General features: G+C 39.7%; 2 protein-coding genes across 2 annotated transcripts in view; one reads left to right on the top strand and one right to left on the bottom strand.

The window, feature by feature from the left end:
• LOC593111 (ileal sodium/bile acid cotransporter) overlaps positions 1 to 20,835 on the top strand; it is a 35,682-nt gene extending 14,847 nt beyond the window's left edge. The window contains exons 2-7 of the mRNA XM_030985423.1: positions 2,120 to 2,316; positions 4,033 to 4,289; positions 10,541 to 10,796; positions 17,860 to 18,088; positions 18,884 to 19,125; positions 20,290 to 20,835. Of these exons, the coding sequence (XP_030841283.1) occupies positions 2,154 to 2,316; positions 4,033 to 4,289; positions 10,541 to 10,796; positions 17,860 to 18,088; positions 18,884 to 19,125; positions 20,290 to 20,609 (1,467 nt within the window). The 5' untranslated portion in view covers positions 2,120 to 2,153 and the 3' untranslated portion in view covers positions 20,610 to 20,835. The remainder of the gene's footprint in view (positions 1 to 2,119; positions 2,317 to 4,032; positions 4,290 to 10,540; positions 10,797 to 17,859; positions 18,089 to 18,883; positions 19,126 to 20,289) is intronic.
• LOC105438271 (mu-type opioid receptor) lies at positions 13,398 to 14,903 on the bottom strand. The gene has a single exon (XM_011665877.2). The coding sequence runs from the start codon at positions 14,645 to 14,647 to the stop codon at positions 13,592 to 13,594; it is 1,056 nt and encodes a 351-aa protein (XP_011664179.1). The 5' UTR covers positions 14,648 to 14,903; the 3' UTR covers positions 13,398 to 13,591.

The raw sequence follows: 20,835 nt of genomic DNA, 5'->3' as shown, positions 1-20,835 counted from the left end.
TTGACGAGAAATCGCTAGCGTATGTGAAGGAAGAGCGAGAGGGTATATGTAATTTGCCCCTTCTGACAGGTTTCAAACTAATCCAACACTCGCCAAAGACTTACCTTTTCTTGCTCCTTCCTAACGCAAACCAGGGCCTTCCTGAAGTGGTTTCCTTTCTGAATAATATATGGATCACGGAAACAGCATAGATGTTTTTCCCCTCCCGAGTCGTAGGTCTTGATAAGCCAATGTAAGAAATGGATTTTAAAAGGTAACATGGATGAAAGCTAAAGGGGTGGTGTTGACAATGTGTGTTCTTGTAGACTTTTAATAGGACAGTTTCGTAATGTATTCAACGAGCAACGAGCTATTACATTCACCTGTTACATATCATTGTATTGCAATAGTCAGAATGCAAATTTAATACATTATTATTGCTAGGTATAGGCACTTCACAAAGACTTCGGCCCGAATTCACAAAGGAGGTTTGTCGACAAACCTAGGTTTATGTGCGTCATATGACGCGTTTCAAAGCGTTTCAAATTTGTAAATTCGGGCCTGTATGTATTACATTTGATTACATTACGAAAATGGCCTATTCGTGAAGTTTTACGATTTTAATTAAAATCACCAAAATTTGTAGCTCTGTCTAGCAAAAGTTGCATGCTAATCTGAATCTTTCTACTGTTGTCTTGAGCCTTGAGCACGTGTCTATTTCTCACTAATTACCGGTGCTCCTGCGCCACTTTAATGGGGGAAAGAAAGAATGGGAACATAGTGAGATAAGTACTCGAATATCACGGGGTAAAATTATATTTTTGTTCGTGTTCCCCCCCCCCCCTCGCAGAAAATCTCTGAACCTTATGATATGCTTTTATTTTGTTTCGAGACTTTATACATATCATAATGTAAACTGGGCAACTTCCATTACTTGAATGATGTAGTAAACAAAACAATTTCCATTCTTGCCTTATTTTGTACATGTTTGTTTATATGTTTGTAAATAAAGTGTTCTACTGTTGCAGCCGCACATCTGACCGTGTATACATTCTCTTTCTTGATTTTGTTAACATTGTTTAGATTTGTCTAAACCAGTGGATTCCATTATCAATAATGGAAAATTATTGTCGATGTTCGTTCCCCTCTTTGTCACCTTTCCTTCAAAAAGATAGTTTGAAGTAAACATATTAATTCAACGTAGTTCGGGTGCCTTATGTAAAACCAAATCTTCATTACATTTCTTGTTTTCAGTTATTCTTATCTGAAGGATTTTTAATCATTGGTACAGTGTAATTAATTTATCATGAAGATAGTGACGATGATGAAGGGAATAACAATAATGATGATGATGATGACGGTGATAATGATGATGAAGATGATGGTGAAGATGATGATGATGGTGAAGATGATGATGATAATGATGATGATGATGATGATGATGATGAAAAAGATGATGATGATGATGAGAATAATGATGATGATGAAGAAGATGATGGTGATGAGGATAATGATGATGATAATGATGATGATAATGATGATGAGAACAATGATGATGAAGAAGATGATGATGATAATGATGATGAAGAAGATGACGATGATGATAATGATAATGATAATGATGATGATGATGATGATGATGAAGATGATGATGATGATGATGATGATGAGAACAATGATGATGAAGAAGATGATGATGATAATGATGATGAAGAAGATGATGATGATAAAGATGAAGATGATGATGATGATGATGATGAAGATGAAGATGATGATGATGATGATGATGAAGATGAAGATGATGATGATGATGATAAGGATGAGGAGAAGGAGGAGGAGGAATATAGTGATAGTGATGCGTCATCATGGATCACTGGTCTGAAGTCGAATCCCTGTACCAACGTAATTTCGAGGCATCATTCTACAGTTACTACTCTTCACCCAGGTCTAGTGAACAGATTGGGTCACTGAACCTTTCATAAACTAACAGAGCACTATTGATGATGAATAATCAATGATCCGTCCACTCAGGGAATTGCTTTGTCAATACCATCATCATCATCATCATCATCATCATCATCATCCTCTTCATCTTCTGAAGGTCAACCATATTATCTTTCTTTGTTCCCAATAACAATAGTTATGAGAGTCCATCGTCCCACTCACCGTCCAAGATGACCCACTGCTTCACCCCACTGCTTGTGATAGCGCCCTTCCTGATTGCCCTTTTCAGTGCCCCTGCCCCCACCTCAGCCGTCGACCCCTCCCCGGCATCACCAGATCAACTCGCCCTCATCAACACCACTTTTGGAACGGACGCCATCTATATCTTTGAAGGTTAGTAGATTCGTGAACTATAAATATGATAATTTGCTATAGCGCCAGTTTACTACAATAATTAGGCCTTGAAAAAAAGATATTGTATTTCCCTTTAGTTGCCAAAACATGAGTCGGTCGGAAACCTTTTCATTTTTTTCTTTTTTTAACTCCCTCTTAATTTGGACTGATATTTCTCAGTTTTGAACATTTTTTTTTCTAAAAAACGGTAAAAAAAAAAAAAAACTTTTAAAAAGCCAACCATCGATTTCAAAATGTTTGGGTCGGTCGCAAAGGGCAATACAACTTTTTTTGTTTGTTTAGGCCTTATTTTAAAATAAACTAACCCCGACAGGTCCTCAGTCACACTGTGATCTATAAGCTATTAACTCGTACTGGTAACTCCTTGGTTTTACCTTTTGATTCATGCCTTGCCAACAATTCGTCGTCAATATTATGACACGACGAATCCGTACATTGATATACTGTATATGACCAATTTGATTGGTTCGTACAACCGCCGACGAATTTTCAAAACAGAAAATTATAGTTCGTGATAAGTAAACTGAAAGCGTTCGTCCGATGTCATGGTATAGACTTGACACTGATTAATAGATCAGGGGGTGTTTCACAAAGATTCCAAGTCAAACTTAACTCTAAGTTGGACTTAAAAGTTGTGAAGAGCCATTTGTAGCCTTAAAATAAAATATATTCAAAAGCAAAAATTCGAGTATTTTGGACTTTTCATAAATTCCACAGCAAGAACATGAAATCTCCTTTATAATAGAAAATATGAATGATTTAAATCAACATTTTATGCCTTTTAAAAGAACTTGTACAAATTGTTTTCAAAGATGCTGACGGCTTTCCATAAATGTTAAGTCCAACCTAGAGATAAGTTCAACTTAGGATCTTTGTGAAACACCCCCCAACATAATAGCCTACTGTGAGCCGGAAAGGTGTTGACTTTATGATCAATGAGTTTGGTTAATGTCCTTCTGTTTTTCAACACAGATTCTGTTGGAATTCAATGTATGTTTCCTTACCCTTCACATTAAGAATTTCAGTTTAAGTCTGGAAAAAGATTAGGTTATACTAACTTATGGTCTATGGTTTTTCTACTTTATAGCTTATAAGTCTATCGAGCAAATATATTTGGTTCCTGTTTTGCATCCACAAAATCGGTGCTTTGTGATTTCAATTCCATTATATATTTCAGCGACTAAGGTGAGAATGATAATAACGTAGGCCTATATGATAGTATATTCTTTAGCTTTGCAATATTTTAAAGACACATTTTGATCAACGTGAAAGGGGAAAAAATCTCTATAACAATATGTTTAATTGCTGTTTGTAAGTGTCGGCTTGCATGGTGATGTAGATATACAGTAGGCTTGCGGGTGCACCACGGATAGTCAACCCGTTCGAAACGTCGAGCCATTCCCGCCACTCATCCTCTCCAAGCGCTATAGTTCTCCTTAGAACTATAAGCTAAGAAAGATAACCAACAGTCTTTTTCAAGACTATACCAACAGTCCTTTTCAGGACTAACAAACCCTCAAGAAAGATTACCGAGAGTCCTTTTCAGGACTGCTCAATCCTCCCTCTCTCTCACATGGTGCACCCGCAAGCCTACTGTATAAATATGTTTAATGATATCATTTTTAACAGTGAACAAATGGGCTTCTTAATTTGATTATAAATAATTTCTTCTGTTTGATATTTTCCAAATCGAAGATGAAGAAATCGAAGTCAACTTCACCGTTTTATACTACTACGGTGCGGAGACGGTAACCATCACCTTCGAGAGCGAAAGCGACTTTTACTACGAAATCGTCAACGCTTCCGACGTCGAGTTCGTCCTTACGTCGTCAGACGAGTACCCGAAGACGATGAAATTCAACCTTCGTGGAAGGCACATCTCGATCTCGGAGATGTCGATACTGATGACCGTCGACGAGTACGTCTTCAACATCGGAACTGTGACTGTCAAGGTAATTTTTAACGTCGAAATTGAGAGAGGTTTACTTCTTCGCCTTTTTATTTTTCGTTTTTTTTTTTTTGTCTCTCTTCTAATTTTCTCTTCTATTTCCTTTTCTCTTTCTCCTCCCTCCTCCAACTCCCAACCTTCTCCTTCTACTCCCCAACGCTTATTCTTCATTTTCCTTTTCTTCTCCTTCTTCTTCTTCCGCTCCTCTCCTTCTTTTTTCTCTTCTTTACTCTTCTTTCTCTTCTTATTTTACCTTCTTCTTCTTCTTTTTCTTTTATACTATCATCTTTATCAGCATTACTATTATCATGGTCATTTTTTTTCACTATTTTTCATAATTATATCGTTACTACTACTACTACTACTACTATACTACTACTATACTACTACTACTACTACTACTACTACTACTATACTACTACTACTACTACTACTACTACTACTACTACTACTACTATACTACTACTACTACTACTACTACTACAACAACTACTACTACTACTACTACTACCACCACTACTACTACTACTACTACTACTACTACTACTACTACTACTACTACTACTAATGCTGCTGCTACTACTACTACTACTACTACTACTATTACTGCTACTACTACCACTACTAGTACTACTAGTACTGCTACTATTACTACTTCTATTATCATCACCAACAACATTTATTATCATCATAGTAGGCCCACTTCTGTCATTACTGTCGCTTGGGGAGGACAGGGGGCAAGTGCCCCTCAACAATAATAGATAATTTTTCAGAAATTGTTTGACAGCACGTTAAACAATTCTGTCGAGCATATACTACTCCCTCCCTCTCTCTCTCTCTCTCTCTCTCTCTCTCTCTCTCTCTCTCTCTCTCTCTCTCTCTCTCTCCCCTCTGTCTGTCTGTCTGTCTGTCTGTCCGTCTCAATCATTAATATAATTTCCACTAGCCGTTCGGTATAATACATCGTAGTCGTCAAGTTCATGAACTGCTAATGACTTTTCTGCAATTTAAGTGGAAAGATAAAAATCTGAAAACGTCAAAAGTATAAACGACAAACATTCCTGAGAATGAAAGATGTCCAGGTACGCGGAGAGGATCATATCACAACGTCGGAACAATATCAAACTGCCATTTATTCTTCCACCATCTTCTGTTAATTGTGAGCTTACTGTCATCTTTAAACGTCTGCTCATTTCTGTCGCTTACCCCCCCCCCCCCTAATATGTAATTGTCTATCAGTCTATTTTGTTTGTTATAGCGCTTAGAGACTTCGATGGTAAGCGCTTTATAAGTAACGTTTTTATTATCATTATTATTAATGAAAGAGAAGCTGGCTATGATATCAGATCGAGGATCTCCTCTTCACTGTATCGACCAATTCTATACCCAGCATATACAAACATTTAAGCACATGACAGCATTCTTGGCCTAGCAAAGTTTGGGGAAATTGAAGGACAGTTTAAAGGGATTGGGTAACTTCGTCTCAGATTCTGAAACAAAATCCTGGATTTAGCTCATGCTGCAATGATAATTATAAACCTTTAGGTCAGCCAGGAACCCCATGACTTTACAAGCCGATCGCTTGTCTGATTATCAAGATATTTATGATTGGAAATCGAAATCAAATTTTGCGTTTTCCTATAACGGTTTTCATAGCATTACAGTCTATTGGAGACAACGAGTATGGTAAAACCGGTCACTCAAAGGTTTTTACTTTTTTGAGGCACTTCATGATAATTTTGAAGCGCGATTTTTTGTTTAGGGCTTCAATATTACACCATATCACAGACGCTGATGACACGTAGCTCATGCATCTCATATGCCTTTAATGGTATGAGAACAAGAGGATGTCCAAGATTAAGGTTTATTGATAGCTTTGTATTAGCAATAGGCGCTAAGAAGAAGGAGAAGAAGAAGAAGAAGAAGAAGGATGAGAAAAAAAAGAAGAAGAAGAAGAAGAAGAAGAAGAAGAAGAAGAAGAAGAAGAAGAAAAAGAAGAAGAAAGAAAGGTTCGAGGCATCCATCCCAAGTTTTGCTTTTTTCTGATCTTTCGGGGCCGATGCTTATCATTATTTAAAATGATATCCATACCGCTGCATCGGCACAACCCTGTCACGGTTAATTCAGATTGATGTGCGACTTATCTCTGAGGAACCAAAAGATATCGTATTTGTCCCCTCCTGGTCAGACTCTATGACATAATTGGTGACCTGTTGCATGTCTAATCTTGTATAACCTGCTTCGAGACATGAGGAGTCTATAACAAACAGTGGCATAGCTTTAGGCAGGGGCGTACGTGGTGGGGACTCAGGGGCGTAGACAACGGGGGGGATGAGGGGGATGCATCCCCCCCACCTCACAAGGTGGGGGGGATGGCATGTACAATCATCCCCCCCAGGTTTTGGGGAATGATATTTGCTTACTTAATAAGTCATAATGATGATAATAATAGTAATAATAATAATGATAACAATTATAATATTAATAATAATAATAATTATGATGATGATAATAATATTCCTATTCATTATTGTAATTGCGTTTATTGTTATTAGCCGCATTCACAAGGTGAAAGCCAATTCAGACGGTAAAACGGTACAAGTGACCTCGTAAATTCACTTGTGAAAAGGGCGAAGCGCTCATACTTTGTAGATCTTATTGAAGACTGTCGGAATGATTCCAGAAAGCTCTTCTCAGTAGCAAACCGACTTCTGAATCGTCGACAGTCATCACCACTTCCAGCCCACACGGACAGCCAGCAAATGGCCTCTACATTCACCCACTTCTTCCAGACGAAAGTCAAGACCATCTGCGACAGTTTATCACCTGACGAAACACCACACCATCCCCTTACTTCCTCTTCCTTTGAAGTAATACAACCTACTACCCCTAAGGAGATTATGTCACTCTTACGTAAACTACCCCCCAAATCATGTCAGTTAGACCCTGTTCCCACTAAATTATTAATGGACTGTTCCTCCACATTCGCTCCCATCCTTTCTTACTTGATTAACTTGAGTTTAGAGCTGGCACATGTTCCTTCCTCATTGAAAATAGCTCATGTTACTCCGTTGTTGAAGAAACCTTCTCTGGACCGAAATTCCCTCCAAAATTATCGACCAGTTTCAAACCTACCTTTTTTGTTCAAAATTCTTGAAAGGGTTGTGTTTTCTCGTCTTTCGGATTATTTTCTGGACAATGATTTGTTCGACCCTTTCCAGTCAGGTTACAGAACCCATCATAGTGTGGAAACACTGCTTGTGAATGTTTCCAACTATATCCTGCAAGGGATGGATAGGGGTAACTCAACTGCTCTCCTGCTGCTAGACTTGTCCTCCGCCTTCGACACCGTTAATCACACTATCCTTTTGAACACACTTAGTTCACTTGATGTCAAGGGTGAGGCATACAAATGGTTCGAGTCTTATCTGTCATACCACTCTCAGATCGTTTGTATTAATGGTTGCAAATCAGTTGCTTTGCCTCTCTCTTGTGGAGTACCACAGGGTTCTGTGGGCGGGCCTACTCTCTTCTCAATTTATTTAATTGGATTGCGACAAGTTTTGTTACAACATGGCATAGATTATCATATTTATGCAGACGATATTCAACTTATGATTTCCTTCAATTCAGATCAAACCGCTGCAGAACGAGCCGTTCATCGCCTTGAATCTTGCATGGCTGATGCTCATGATTGGATGCTCGCACGTTCCTTGAAATTAAATTTTGACAAATGCAAATTCCTTATTTTTGGTTCCAAAGTACAGCTTAGTAAAGTTAATATCAATTGCATTTCATTTTCTGGCCACATACTTCACTTGTCACAAACGTGTCGCAATCTCGGTGTTATGTTTGACTCACATATGACAATGTCTGACCAAGTTTCTAATATTTGCAGATCAGTAAGGTACCAATTGCGTAATATCGGTTTTATTCGTAAATATTTGTCCAAGTCTGCCACCGAAAAATTAGTACATGCTCTGATTTCCTCCCGTCTTGATTTTGGCAATGCCCTCCTAATCAATCTACCCCAGAATCTACTGTTCAAACTCCAGAAGCTTCAAAACGCTGCAGCTCGTATTGTTTCTCTGACCACCAAGCGTACCCACATTTCCCCAGTTTTGCAGTCGCTACACTGGCTCCCAGTAAAAGATCGCATTGTTTTCAAAATTTTGTTGCTAACCTTCCATTGCGTTCACGGCTCTGCTCCTCAATACCTTATCTCTCTAATCCAAAACTACACTCCTGCAAGACCTCTACGCTCATCCACTTCCAATTTTCTCGTGACCCCCAAAATTACCAAAACGTGGGGGGAAAGATCATTTGCATACTCTAGTCCTAAATTATGGAATGGCCTTCTTGAAGACATCAAAAAATGTTTATCTTCTGATTCTTTCAAAACTCATCTCAAAAAATTCCTTTTCAAGTCTTGATCGTTTTTCCTGTTCACACGCGCCTTGAGCACTCCACAGAGTGGATTTGGCGCGATATAAGTTACATTATTATTATTATTATTATTAAAAAAAAGAAAATCTTACAAGTATTTTGTGGTTATCTTGTGGCTTGGAAACCACAATATAACCACAAGATTAAACAGGCGCGGATCTACGGGGGGGGGGGGGGGGGGTTTAGGGGGTTTAAACCCCCCCCCCCCCCCCTTGGGCGGCCCAAAAAACAAATCAAAAAAAAGGGGAAAAAAAGAAGAAAAAAAAGAAAAAAAGAAAGAAAAAAGAACGCACGCTGGAGAGAAACCCTTTCAAGTGCAAATATTGTGAGAAGATATTCAACTCATCTGGTAACTTAACCAAACACATGATAACTCTGGATATAACTGTGTATTTAACTGTTACTTGATTTAAAAAGACGTTATCATGCACTGCTTTTTATGGTCTCCATTGTGTTAATAGATGCCAGGAAAACATCACTTACGGGGTTCCAATAAACACCAAAAAAAAAAATCGGCTCGCCGCTTCGCGGCTCGTGGACGATGCTCCGCATCGTCATTATTGGTCAACCCCCCCTTAGCAAAAAGCTAGATCCGCCCCTGAGTCATCCCCCCCAGGTGTACGAACCTGTCTACGCCACTGGGTGGGGTACCAGGGGCTAGTGCCCCCTAATAGAATTCGGAACTTAGATAAATGGAAGGGAGAGAAATAGAGGGAGAGAGAGAGAGAGAGGGAGAGAGAGAGAGAAAGAGAGAGAGGGGAGAGGGAGAGAGAAGGAGAGAGAGAGAGATACAGAGAGAGAGAGGGGGAGAGAGAGAGAAAGAACGGTGCATCCCCTTCAATACACTCCACTCATTCATCGATCTTGTTTTCTTGCATTTCATCGAAAGTCTGCTGCCCCCATCCTTGATATCAGTGCCCATTAATGGCCGAATCCACGCTACCCCACTGATAACAAAACGAGGATTCCAGCAATACAGCATCTTTATTTGTTCGTCGCAACAAATTCAGTCTAAATTGAGCATTCTTGATAAAATGGAGATTTGTCAAGGAAAAGTAAAAACTGACTTGTCATTTTGAAAGGTATGACATGTCACAACCGTGAGCGTTTCAAACCGAACCCACGTTTATATTATTCTTGTAAATTCACTGTCAGGATGAACAGTTAACTACCTGAACATGAAAGTAAGTTAGTTTTCAAATGTATACCTTTAGTACATCCATATTCATGGGCTGTAGCAGAAAAAATGATGTCCAGTTTTACAGGGCCATCGCGAAACCATTTCGCATAGGGTGGTGCGATATTTATTGAATTTCCAGCAACAAAAGGAGATAGAAAGGGTCCTAAACATTCACGTTTTGTGACAGTTGAAAAAAAATGTCCAATAATAAAAATAGAGGCCCTATTAGATATTCACGCTTTCTGACAAAGGCTGATTTCTTCCAATTTGACGTCATGAATTTCCAATATTATAGAGATGAAGGGCTGACGAGATGCACTTACTACATCTTGTTCTCTTGCAGGTCTTAATAAAAGGTATGCAATCCTCAGAGGTTTTCTGACCCCCCCCCCCCGCCCCCCCCCCCCCCCTACGACGGAAAAGGGGAAAAAGAAAGAAAAGGAGCAAAAGGGTTTCAAACCATTTAGGTGCCTTTCAGGTATTTTCTTTTTTAAACAGTGCACACTAATTCTTTTGTGAATGGAGTGTTTGTATGTCACATTGGTTTGAACCCCCCCACCCCCCGAATCTTCCACTAAGCTGCCTGACAAGTAAATGAACTCACATGAACTTTATTTTCATTGTCGCAGACGAGTTTGATCCCTAACCCCATCTACACCATCGTCAACTACCTCATGCTAGCCGTCATCATCGTCAGTTTCGTCACCATGGGGACCACCATCGACCTCAAACTCATCTGGGAGCGACTTCGTCGACCATGGGCGGTGCTGATCGGGATGCTCTGTCAGTTCTTCATCATGCCCGCGCTCGCCTTCGGGCTCGCAAAGGCGCTCAGTCTAGACAATGCCTCGGCCATCGGCTTGGTACTCGATGGGTCGTGCCCTGGTGAGTATTTCAGTGTTTATTTTCTTCCACGTCCCCTTTGCACGCGAGATGTCATTAACCTGATGTAGCTAGGACTACCTACAAGTTTGAAGGGATCTTGAAGGGATTTTGTGTTGAAGATGTTCATGTACATGTAGGCCTACATGTAGTGCTTGGTTTTTTAATAAAATTGTTTCTCCCTTCTTTTACTCATTTTTTAAATATTGTTTTATCTTTTCCCCCTTTTCGATGGAGTACATGCCCCCCCCCCCCCAACCGACGCTTTGGCACCGCATGCTATATGTTGGCATCCCCCCCTTTTTTTTTCTTTCCCCCATTTTGTAGTTCCTTTTGAAGTTACGGATTAGTTAATTTAATTACTCATTATGTGGTGGTGGTGGTGGTGGTTATTTTACCTGACTGCTAAGAAAGCATAAATGCTTGTAAGTAAGCAACCAGACGGCCGACGGCTTTAGGTCCTCTCCGAGGGACCTGGTAATGAGGATTAATGCCTTACCAAAGGGCACTAGCGCATCGACTTGGTTTCGAACCCGGGTCACCGGATCACGAGACCACTGCTCTACCGACTGAGCTATCGCGCCTCCCTACTTATTCATAAGTAGCATTCGAGGTGTTCACACTTGTACAAGCATTGCTTTTTAGTGGACCCCTCTGTTTCCAACAAGTATTTCTTACATTTGTTTTAAATGCTTATAATTGATTTGTAATGTTTTGTTGAAATTGAAATTGAAAATTGAATGAATCTCTGTCGGTGAAATACCACACTTGACGACAAACATATTTTAATGGGCTCTATATATAAACGGACATTGTGGTTTATAAGATTTACAGTTTTCACTCTCTAAGATGAGTCATTTATACCCCACTCACACCGACGGCAGGTCGACAAGAGACCGAACAAAAACATACATTACCACGAATTACCGAGGATTGGTCGGTTTGGGAGTGTGACCGGTTCAAAGTTTTGGGTTTCTTATAATTACCCGGTGCAGAGGTGTTGTTTCCATTCTACTTCCTCATTCTATACAAGGATTGATGTATATAAAAAGAAACAATTCTTGTAATGACTTTCACATACTTAGATTTATTGATATTACAATCTTTTCTCGTTCTTGATGACAAAAGAATTGAAACAAAGATTAGTATACAGGAGACATTATGTATATCGCTAGCGTAGCCTATATAAATGGGTTTGCCTCAGCACTTCGTATTATTTGAATGCTCGGCTATAAACCCCAATTTTATTTATTTGTTCATGATTTCTTTCAGCAGGATGGTTTCATTCAGTTCCACTGGTAGCCAGTGGACCTACTTTTTCAAGAAAGCCCTGCATATTACAATAACAGTACAAAAACTTAAATACAGTCATACAAACATTATTCATGTAAAATATCAACATAAACACATATCTTTTGAAAATAGCACTATGTGAATCATACAATATCTATTATCAATTATTTTTAAATAAACAAAGTATGTCACTAACAAAAACCACGCCTTAAACAAAAACAAAACAAAATAAATAAATAGAAATACTGAAAATAATTACAGAAGGAATAAAGTAGAGTAAACTTATTGCGCTTGTGAAAGTTAACGATATAATTTTACAAACACATTAATTGGTGTTTTTTTTAAACGCAAGTGGTTAAGGTACATAGATAAATGCGGCAAAAGGTTACAGAGTCACAGTAAATGCATGAAAAGACGGCATTGCTCTTTGAACAAATGTAATGATGTTCATGAACAGAAAGTGGGAGTTTGTTATACAACGGCGGACCAGTATAGGCAAAGCTACGTTTCCTATATCCAGTAAGTGCCTGTGAGACAAACAATATTCGTTCATTCAAACAGCTTTTTACTTATTACTATAGTATATAAACGAAAATGATACCACTGGTCACCAACTTTTCCTTTACAAAGTAAAAACAACAAGCATCATTTACAACAATAACTAATACTTTACTAGTGGGTTGTTCGTAAACTTCAGAAGAGACTTGTGTTTAATAACAAGACCTGTGTGCAGTCGGAGAGAGAGAACAATTTATATACACCCGTTTTGAAAGGGTATTAAAGATAAACTTGAGTTCTGGTAAAACAAAGAAAATGATTTCTCACAGAATCAAATGAAACTTACACTGAATGTTCAAGATGTTCAAAATAAAGGCCTGAGCAATAATATCGCGATTCTTCATAGACTTGTTGTAAAGTCTGAAAGCCAAGGAAGGTTAAAAAAAAAAAATCATCGGCGTCGCTCCGCTGTTGAAGATAACGACCTTAATTTTGAAAACAATTAATGTCATACACATGTATTATCAAAAGATGATTTGCCCACTTTTCACATGTTAAGTGTATTTCATCACAAGTATTTAAATGATGGCGAGGGGGCAATTTGCCCCTTCTGGCGAATTTCCGACTCCCTCACCACCCCCACCCCCTCCCCCATTTTTGGTCAAAGTACAACCACTTTTTATGTTCATGTAGTTAGCAAGTTTGGAAATTACCATATTTAAGTCAAGAATGGAAACACACAAAATACAGCCCATTCTTAAAAGGGCTACTTTAAGAAGAACAAAATAGGCGAGCACACCCCCCCCCCCCCCCCAACACAAATCCAATTTCCTCAACAATCAGTTTCCTAGCTGAAAGTAAACGGGGGTAAGGAAAAAGGTTTGCCGATTTCATCTTCAGAATACATGTTGTTAAATAATACTTCACAGCCGTTGAGTACAGACTGAGACATTTTGGAGAAGATGAATTCAGAGGATTCGGGTATGAAACATTAGCAGGATGCCTCTTCAATTTCTATTTGGTGAAATGTCCGCATTCGAACCTGATGCTGTCTCCCCATCAAGCATCCTCATTTGGCTATCTCTGGTCTCCATGCCAGCAAAGATGGGCCGAAGACTACGGACAGATCCACAAAGCTCCATGAGCGCTTTCCTGAAGTTCGGATTCCTCGCGGCATAGATCACCGGGTTGACGCAGGAGTTGACGAAGGCGAGGACGACAAAGGACCGGTAGAAAGGGCTATATAGATTGCTGGCCTCGACGAGCCCGACGTTGATTGCGAAGTAGAATACCTGATCGGGTGTCCATGAGATGATGAAGACGATGATGACCTCCAGGAGCATTCGTGTGATCTTCCGCCGGGCTTGGAGGATAAAATTATTGGTTTCGCTACTGGCGTTGGTGTGCGAGCTTCGGCGAAGAGCCCTGACAGTGAACACGTGGGCGACCAGCATGGTGACGACGGGGAAGAGGAACTCGAATAAGAAGACGATGATCCCCGTGAGTTTGCCGTGCCAAACCGATGTATAACCGAACACGCAGGAGCCGTCTTCGAAATAGACGACGAATATGATCACAAAGTTGAGTAGAAAGGACACGAGCCAGATACCAGCGACGATCACCAACGTCCTCTCCGGTGAGAAGATGCGTTTGAACTGGAACGGTCGAACGACCGCTACAAGCCTCTCAATCGAGATGGTGGTCAGCGTAAAGATGGACGCTGAGATGGTGACCCACATGAAGAACGAGGAGTGGATGATTCGACAGTAGAGCTGCGCGGATGTGGTATCTGGCAGCGTCTCCACCTGCCTGTGCGGTATGATGAACACCGAGGTCAGAAAATCGGCCAGAGCTAGCCCAGCGATCAGGGTATCGGTCGAGCAACGCGACCGCCTGACCCGGAAGAGAACCACCATCACTAGGAAGTTTCCGACGATGCCAGCCAGGGCCAGAAGCAGTTGGAGGACCTCCCACCATTCCCAGGCCAACGGAGCCCAAGTCCAGGATAAAGTGGCATTCGTCTCATTAGCGGTCCCCGTTTCATTCTGGGTCACGTAGAACATTGTGCCAAGAGCATGAACGTACTTACACTATCTGTAGTTCTTTAATCACTTTCACCAAAACATTATATTCTAAAAGATAGAAGTGGCATTCCTCTCCTCCATCCAGTATTCACTCCGCTCTCCGGGTAACACAAAATGTTCTCTAAACGTTTTAAGGCCCTCGAATAACCGACACTAATGAACGTTCTATAAGCGTTTCAACGTCCTCGAGACGTTTCACGAACTTCTTGAAATAGTTGTGTGTTTGATGCGTCTTGCTTTCAAATCACAATGGGAAGCGCTCTTTGGATGTAGATGAGTATAGACGGGATAAAGGTGTCATCGAATGTTGCAAATACTGACGCGCTAAGAACTAATAACTCTTGAGGCCCCTTGATCAAGTTACACCACTCATGCCTAGCTGGAGTCGAAAGTAGTTATTAAATCAGTTTTGTTAATTATGCCTGCATAGTTTATTGTCACTTAATGAAGTACTTAAGGAGTCGCATAGTTATAAATCACCTCCCTGGTTAAATGTAAAGGACTAAAGTATTGGCATTGTACTGAGATTTTAAAAAAATTGTGTTAAGTACTTGACGGTACCAGTTACATTTTAGATTTTCATTTAGAATTGGAGTTACGGTGTATGTTAGTTTAGTAGTTTAAACACGTTTCATATTTTGTCTAGTTCATATCGTGATATTTGATTTTTACTTGTATTTGAAGCAAAATTATGAACAAAATGACAACTGTAGGCCCATGTATGATATTTTTGTTTGTCGGTTGTTGTTTTAGCAAGACCTAGTTCAGCACAGGCCTTGCAAATCTCACCCGAAGAAAAGATTCTCGTTGGAAAACAGAAAAGAAGAAAAAATTGATAATTTCAAAATCCGCAGCAGATCTTCAAATCCAATACTTATAGTCTAAAAGATTACGATGCCCTCAATCCTACACATAAACATTTTGTATAATTACGTTTGACTCCTTGGTTTTACCAATTCCTTAGTAAATGCCTACTTCCATTATTTCCCATGCTCCAACGCTTTCATAATTTATCTGAAGCAATAACTTTCTTCACTCAGTTTCTTATTATTACTAATTGTGTGTCTCTTAATAACGGAATGGTGATGTAATATCACGCATAACACCATTTGTTGTCGTTATGAAATACAATAGAAGTTGGGTGAAGTTTCGTTGTATACTTATAGAGGAAGGAAATTAGTACTTTCTAATAGCTTTCAACCATGTGTATCCTGATATTAAAGGGCAAGTCCGGCCGATTTGAAAGGTGAATTGAATGAATAAAGAAAAATTAAACACACAAAAGCATTGAAACTTCCATCATAATCGAATGAAAAATAAGAAAGTAATTTCATGAAACAGTGAAATGTATCGAATGCATGGGCGTATAATTATGCACATTAGTGCGTTGATGATGTCATCCCCTCACTTTGCTCTATCCGTTTTGTGCATAGATTTACAGAAATATCACTTTTTCGCTTTGGGACTGTAAACTGGCTTGGATCCTCATGGAATATGTGCAAAACATTTAAAGGGAAACAAAATCATGCAGGTGTGTTAAAAAAAAAATTGAAATAGTATTAACACAATGAATGGGAAATACGGGGATGATATAGCATCATTTTGTTGCATACTGCCTATGTGACCTCGTCTTATAAAGTGTTGCGAAGTTGATCCGAATTAATCGCAAGTCCTCCAAACAATGGCAAGTTTGCATTCTCCTATCTCGAATGTACATAATAGTTGCGATTGGTAAGAAACATGATTATCCCTTACATTTGCTGCGACGATTGAAATTAGTACCTTTAATATTTGAACACTTCAAGTTCTTGAACAATATGCCGGACCTTCACGAGCACGTGACTTCAATATTAAAGCAACACACTTCGACGTGTAAACTAAATTCATAACATGAGTGTCAGCAGAGGCGTAGATACAAGGGGCATGCGGGGGGGGGGCAAGTGCCCCCTCCCCATTGATTGGTGAAAAAGATTAAAAAGAAGGGAATAGCGAGAAAGGGAAAGGGAGAAGGGTACGAGACAAGAAGACACTTGGACTACCTCCTGCACCCCTAACCATAGCCATGTAAATTCGCATTTAATGTTTCCATGTAAGACCGGTACGCCCCCCCCCCCAAAAAAAAAGGGCGTCGTTTGTTATCTTTCGTCGTATTTATGTGAAACGGAGGAAATCATCTCATGTCGCTATATATAGGTCAAGCTGGAGAGCACTTTAAGTGGAACGATCCTTTGCAAAGTAGAGGAGGATATACCCACTTCAACTCAACATTGACTATTGAATTTCATTTCCTCGAACATTTACTTTTTTTTAGTGTAGTACTGTATTTATAACAGCAATGACCTCTTTCGATCATTATTCAGTGGCCTAATACGTCACCCATTGTCATGTGCGAACACGACATGATACGTCACATTACCAGAAAATGATTTCTATATAAGCAATACAATGGGTAAATCGTCACTGAGATGGGTTTTTGTTTAATTCATTTATTTATTTATTTATTGAAACATATTGATACAGGATAAAAACGTGATCAGCAAAGCTGTTTTTCATCATGGTAAAACAATGTAAAACAAAAATTGCAATAGTATATTGAAAATACAATCAAAAATAGATTCACTAAAAAAAATTACCCGTAATATAATTTCGATGATAAATTATTATTTTTCCAGTCTCTACGATTGTGTTCCCGATATGGGCATTTCGAGTAAAATGGCGATCTAGCTTTAAGCCGGGGTAAGGGGTATAGTTATTTTGTAATTTCCATGTTTACCTTAAAGGGATCGTTTAACAATGTTAAATCTGAGATGCACGGCCCTACGTGCTATCAGTGTATGTGATATGATGTTATATTAAAGCCCTAAAAAAGGGTTTCAAAATGATCATAAGAAGTGCCTCAAAAAAGTAAAACACTCTGAGTGACCGGATTTACCATACTCGTTTTCTCCATTAGACTGTAGGGTTATGAAAACCGTTTGGCAAACGCAAAATTTGATTTCGATTTTCAATCATAAATATCTTGATAATCAGACAGGTGATCGGCTTGTAAAAGTCATGTGGTTCCTGACTGACCTAAATGTCTATAATGATCATTGCAGCACGAGCTAAATCAAGGATTTTGTTTAAGGATCTAAGACAAAGTTACCGGATGCCTTTAATCCAAATCCATCTCTCCGATCCTCATTCTCCAGGTGGGTACCTAAGCAACTCCCTCAGCGTCATCCTCGATGCCGACTACGTGCTCAGCCTGACGATGACGTTCTGTTCCAACATCCTTGCGATGGGGATGATGCCGCTAAACCTCTTCATCTATACGACGAGGTTGACCGACGACAACGAGTCGCTGAGCACGCCGTTCGGCGAGATCGCCATCCAGCTCGTCCTCCTCATCATACCCATCGGGATCGGGATGCTCATTCGGTTAGTGGACGATGATGACAATAATATGATTTTGATGATGTTGATGGTGGTGGGGACGGTACACAAGAGACGACGAAATTACTCATTTCTGTCAACAAAAATAGAAATAGAAAGGAGAAAATGTCGTATTTTGGCCATGAATTTTCCCACGTACATGGTGTTACTTGCCGTTACCTGTCTTTTATTCTTAATTGAATGTATTCACCTCTTTCATAAAGACATGCGAAGTCAAAAAATACAATGAAACATTTCTTACAAATATGGATAACACCATAAAAAAGAAAATACATTAAAGGAATTTACGAAGTGATTAGATCATCAAAAAGTTACATAAACTAATAGGTGAATGACCATACACAAAATGCAAAAACTAAAAACACAAAAAGGAGAAAAGGAAATAATACAATGGAAATTACACACATAAAATGGTGCGGTTCAACTGAAACAAAACATAATACGTTAGTTAACCGATTTTATTTAAGATGTGTATGATAATGGCAAATAATCAAAATTTCAAGTGGATCGTGTTTACATACATGTATTCGAGATAGCCCGAATGAGAGGTTTGATGATAAAAATACTAATACTTCACATACAATGTATATTCCTTTAGAAAGCTGTCTGATGCTTCAAAGCAGAAATAGTTGAGGGAACAGGATTATTTGCATTTAGATGTTGCAATTGTAGGACCTTCGTAAGACAGTTTAAAGGCCTCGTAATCCCAAGTAAATTATTTAAAACTATCGGATGACGAACCACACGTTCTTTCTGACCATCTCAATCCCCCTTTCACAGGTACAAGTGGCCTAAACTCCAGGATAAAGCCATGAAGTTACTCAAACCTATATCAACCATAGTCCTGGCCATCACGCTCGCCACAAGTCTGCCGTTCCAGCTCTACATCTTCGACGCTCCCTGGAACGTCTATCTGGCGGCGTTCCTGCTACCGTTGTGCGGTGCTCTGTGCGGCAGCCTAATCGCCAAGATCACCTGCATCAAACCGAATGCGGCTATCGTCACAATCTCCTTGGAAACAGGTAGAGTGTCAAGATGTAACTTTTGAAATGGAAAGAAAATGGAAAATGTGAAGGAAAAGCATTGAAGGAAACAACGGAAAAGAAGAGGGGAAAGAAAAGAGTGACGAAACAGGAGCGTTTGTGTCTTTAAAGAGCGACAGGGTGGTTGCTATACTCAAGAGGTTTGCCGATCCGAATTAGATAAGCATTCCTTATCCAGAAGGTTTCAAATGCAGAACTCAATGGCCCGAATTCAGATAGGAATTTTGTGGACAAACCTCCTTTGTGAAATATCATTCAGACCGAGGTCTGAACCCAAATCTGAAACGCGCCATAATTATGACGCACATAAACCTAGGTTTGATGACAAACCTCTTTTGTGAAATGTAATTCACACCAAGGTCTGAACCCAAGTCTGAAACGCGTCATATGACGCACATAAACCTAGGTTTGTCTACAACAAACCTCCTTTGTGAATTCAGGCCGAATGGTTCTTTTTTAATAAGGTCTGTCTGTTATTCTGAAAAACGTGTTTACTAATTACTTTCCGGTAAATGACTTCGATTCTACGTTTCCTTGGAGTAATATAGGTTACAGAATACATGTATATGGAAAATTCGAATCAGGTGGTATATAATGCTCGAAATTCTGAAGATTCATACTTATGGAATTTAGGGAATACTCGCATGATCTGAAGAAAATAAATAAGATTCGTGAATGCGATGCGTCACTCCAAATTTTCATAATCCTAAAGATTAATTTCTCAATTCCTTATGGGGCAAAAAACTATGGGGAACAAACCTTAGGTACATGATCATGCATGTTGCAACAAACGTGTGCTCTCCGGGTCTCCCTATAGCTATAATGAAAACTACCTTCCCATTATAAAATGGAATCAGTGTTTTCTGTCCGCCAAGCTACTATTAATTTGGTTGTGGTTATTCTACCTGACTGCTAAGAAAGCATACATGCTTGTAAGTAAGCAGCCAGACGGCCGACGGCTTTAGGTCCTCTCCGAGGGACCTGGTAATGAGGATTAATGCCTTTGGAATCGGAGGGGTGTCATTTTTTTCCCTATCATTTTCCAATAGGCCTATTCGTTGGGTTTCACTTTCTTTTTTCGCTCGATTCTCCAAATTGAACAATTTCACTTGCATTCATCTTTCATTATTACTCTTTTCTCAGGTGTCCAGAATGCCTTGATGGCGAACAGCATCATCGCTCTCTTCTACCCTCACCCGGAGGCGGAGCTCGCCGCTCGCGTGCCGTTCCTCATCTTCCTCATGACCCTCTTCGAAGGCATCCTTATCGCCGCCATCTACCTCCCTTACAAGCGCTTCTGCAAGAAGCCCGAAGACGGCGCGGACGATGAGGAGAAGAAGATCAAAGACGAGAAGATGAAGGAGGTGTATACTCCGGAAGAGATGAAGGAGATGAAGGAGAGGAAGGGCGACGGCGGCACGGCCGAGGGAGCGTACGCGAACCCGGCCTTCGAGAAGAATTGACACTGCGCTTCCTGTATTTGGTATAAATCTGCGCGCATTATTTCCTTCATTTCCTTTGATATTAATGGATGCGGCGATCTCCCATTTGATTTCCATAATTTCCTCTCGTCAGACATAAATCATTAAAAGGACTTGGAAACATTGTTCGGACGAGAGAAAATGGTGCTAAGGTAGTGACTTCAATGCTAGATGTACAATTAAAGACACTCTGAAAGTTTGAGTGAAA

Source organism: Strongylocentrotus purpuratus, unplaced genomic scaffold (assembly GCF_000002235.5).
Source record: "Strongylocentrotus purpuratus isolate Spur 01 unplaced genomic scaffold, Spur_5.0 spur5_scaffold_15, whole genome shotgun sequence".
Classification (NCBI taxonomy): Eukaryota; Metazoa; Echinodermata; class Echinoidea; order Camarodonta; family Strongylocentrotidae; genus Strongylocentrotus; species Strongylocentrotus purpuratus.
The sequence above is the reverse complement of the archived record's forward strand: the minus strand, read 5'-3'. Positions and strand labels throughout refer to the sequence as shown.

What these genes read in the sequence shown, in the direction of transcription:
- LOC105438271 (XM_011665877.2), bottom strand. Translation starts at nt 14,647, where the DNA reads ATGTTCTACGTGACCCAGAATGAAACGGGGACCGCTAATGAGACGAAT.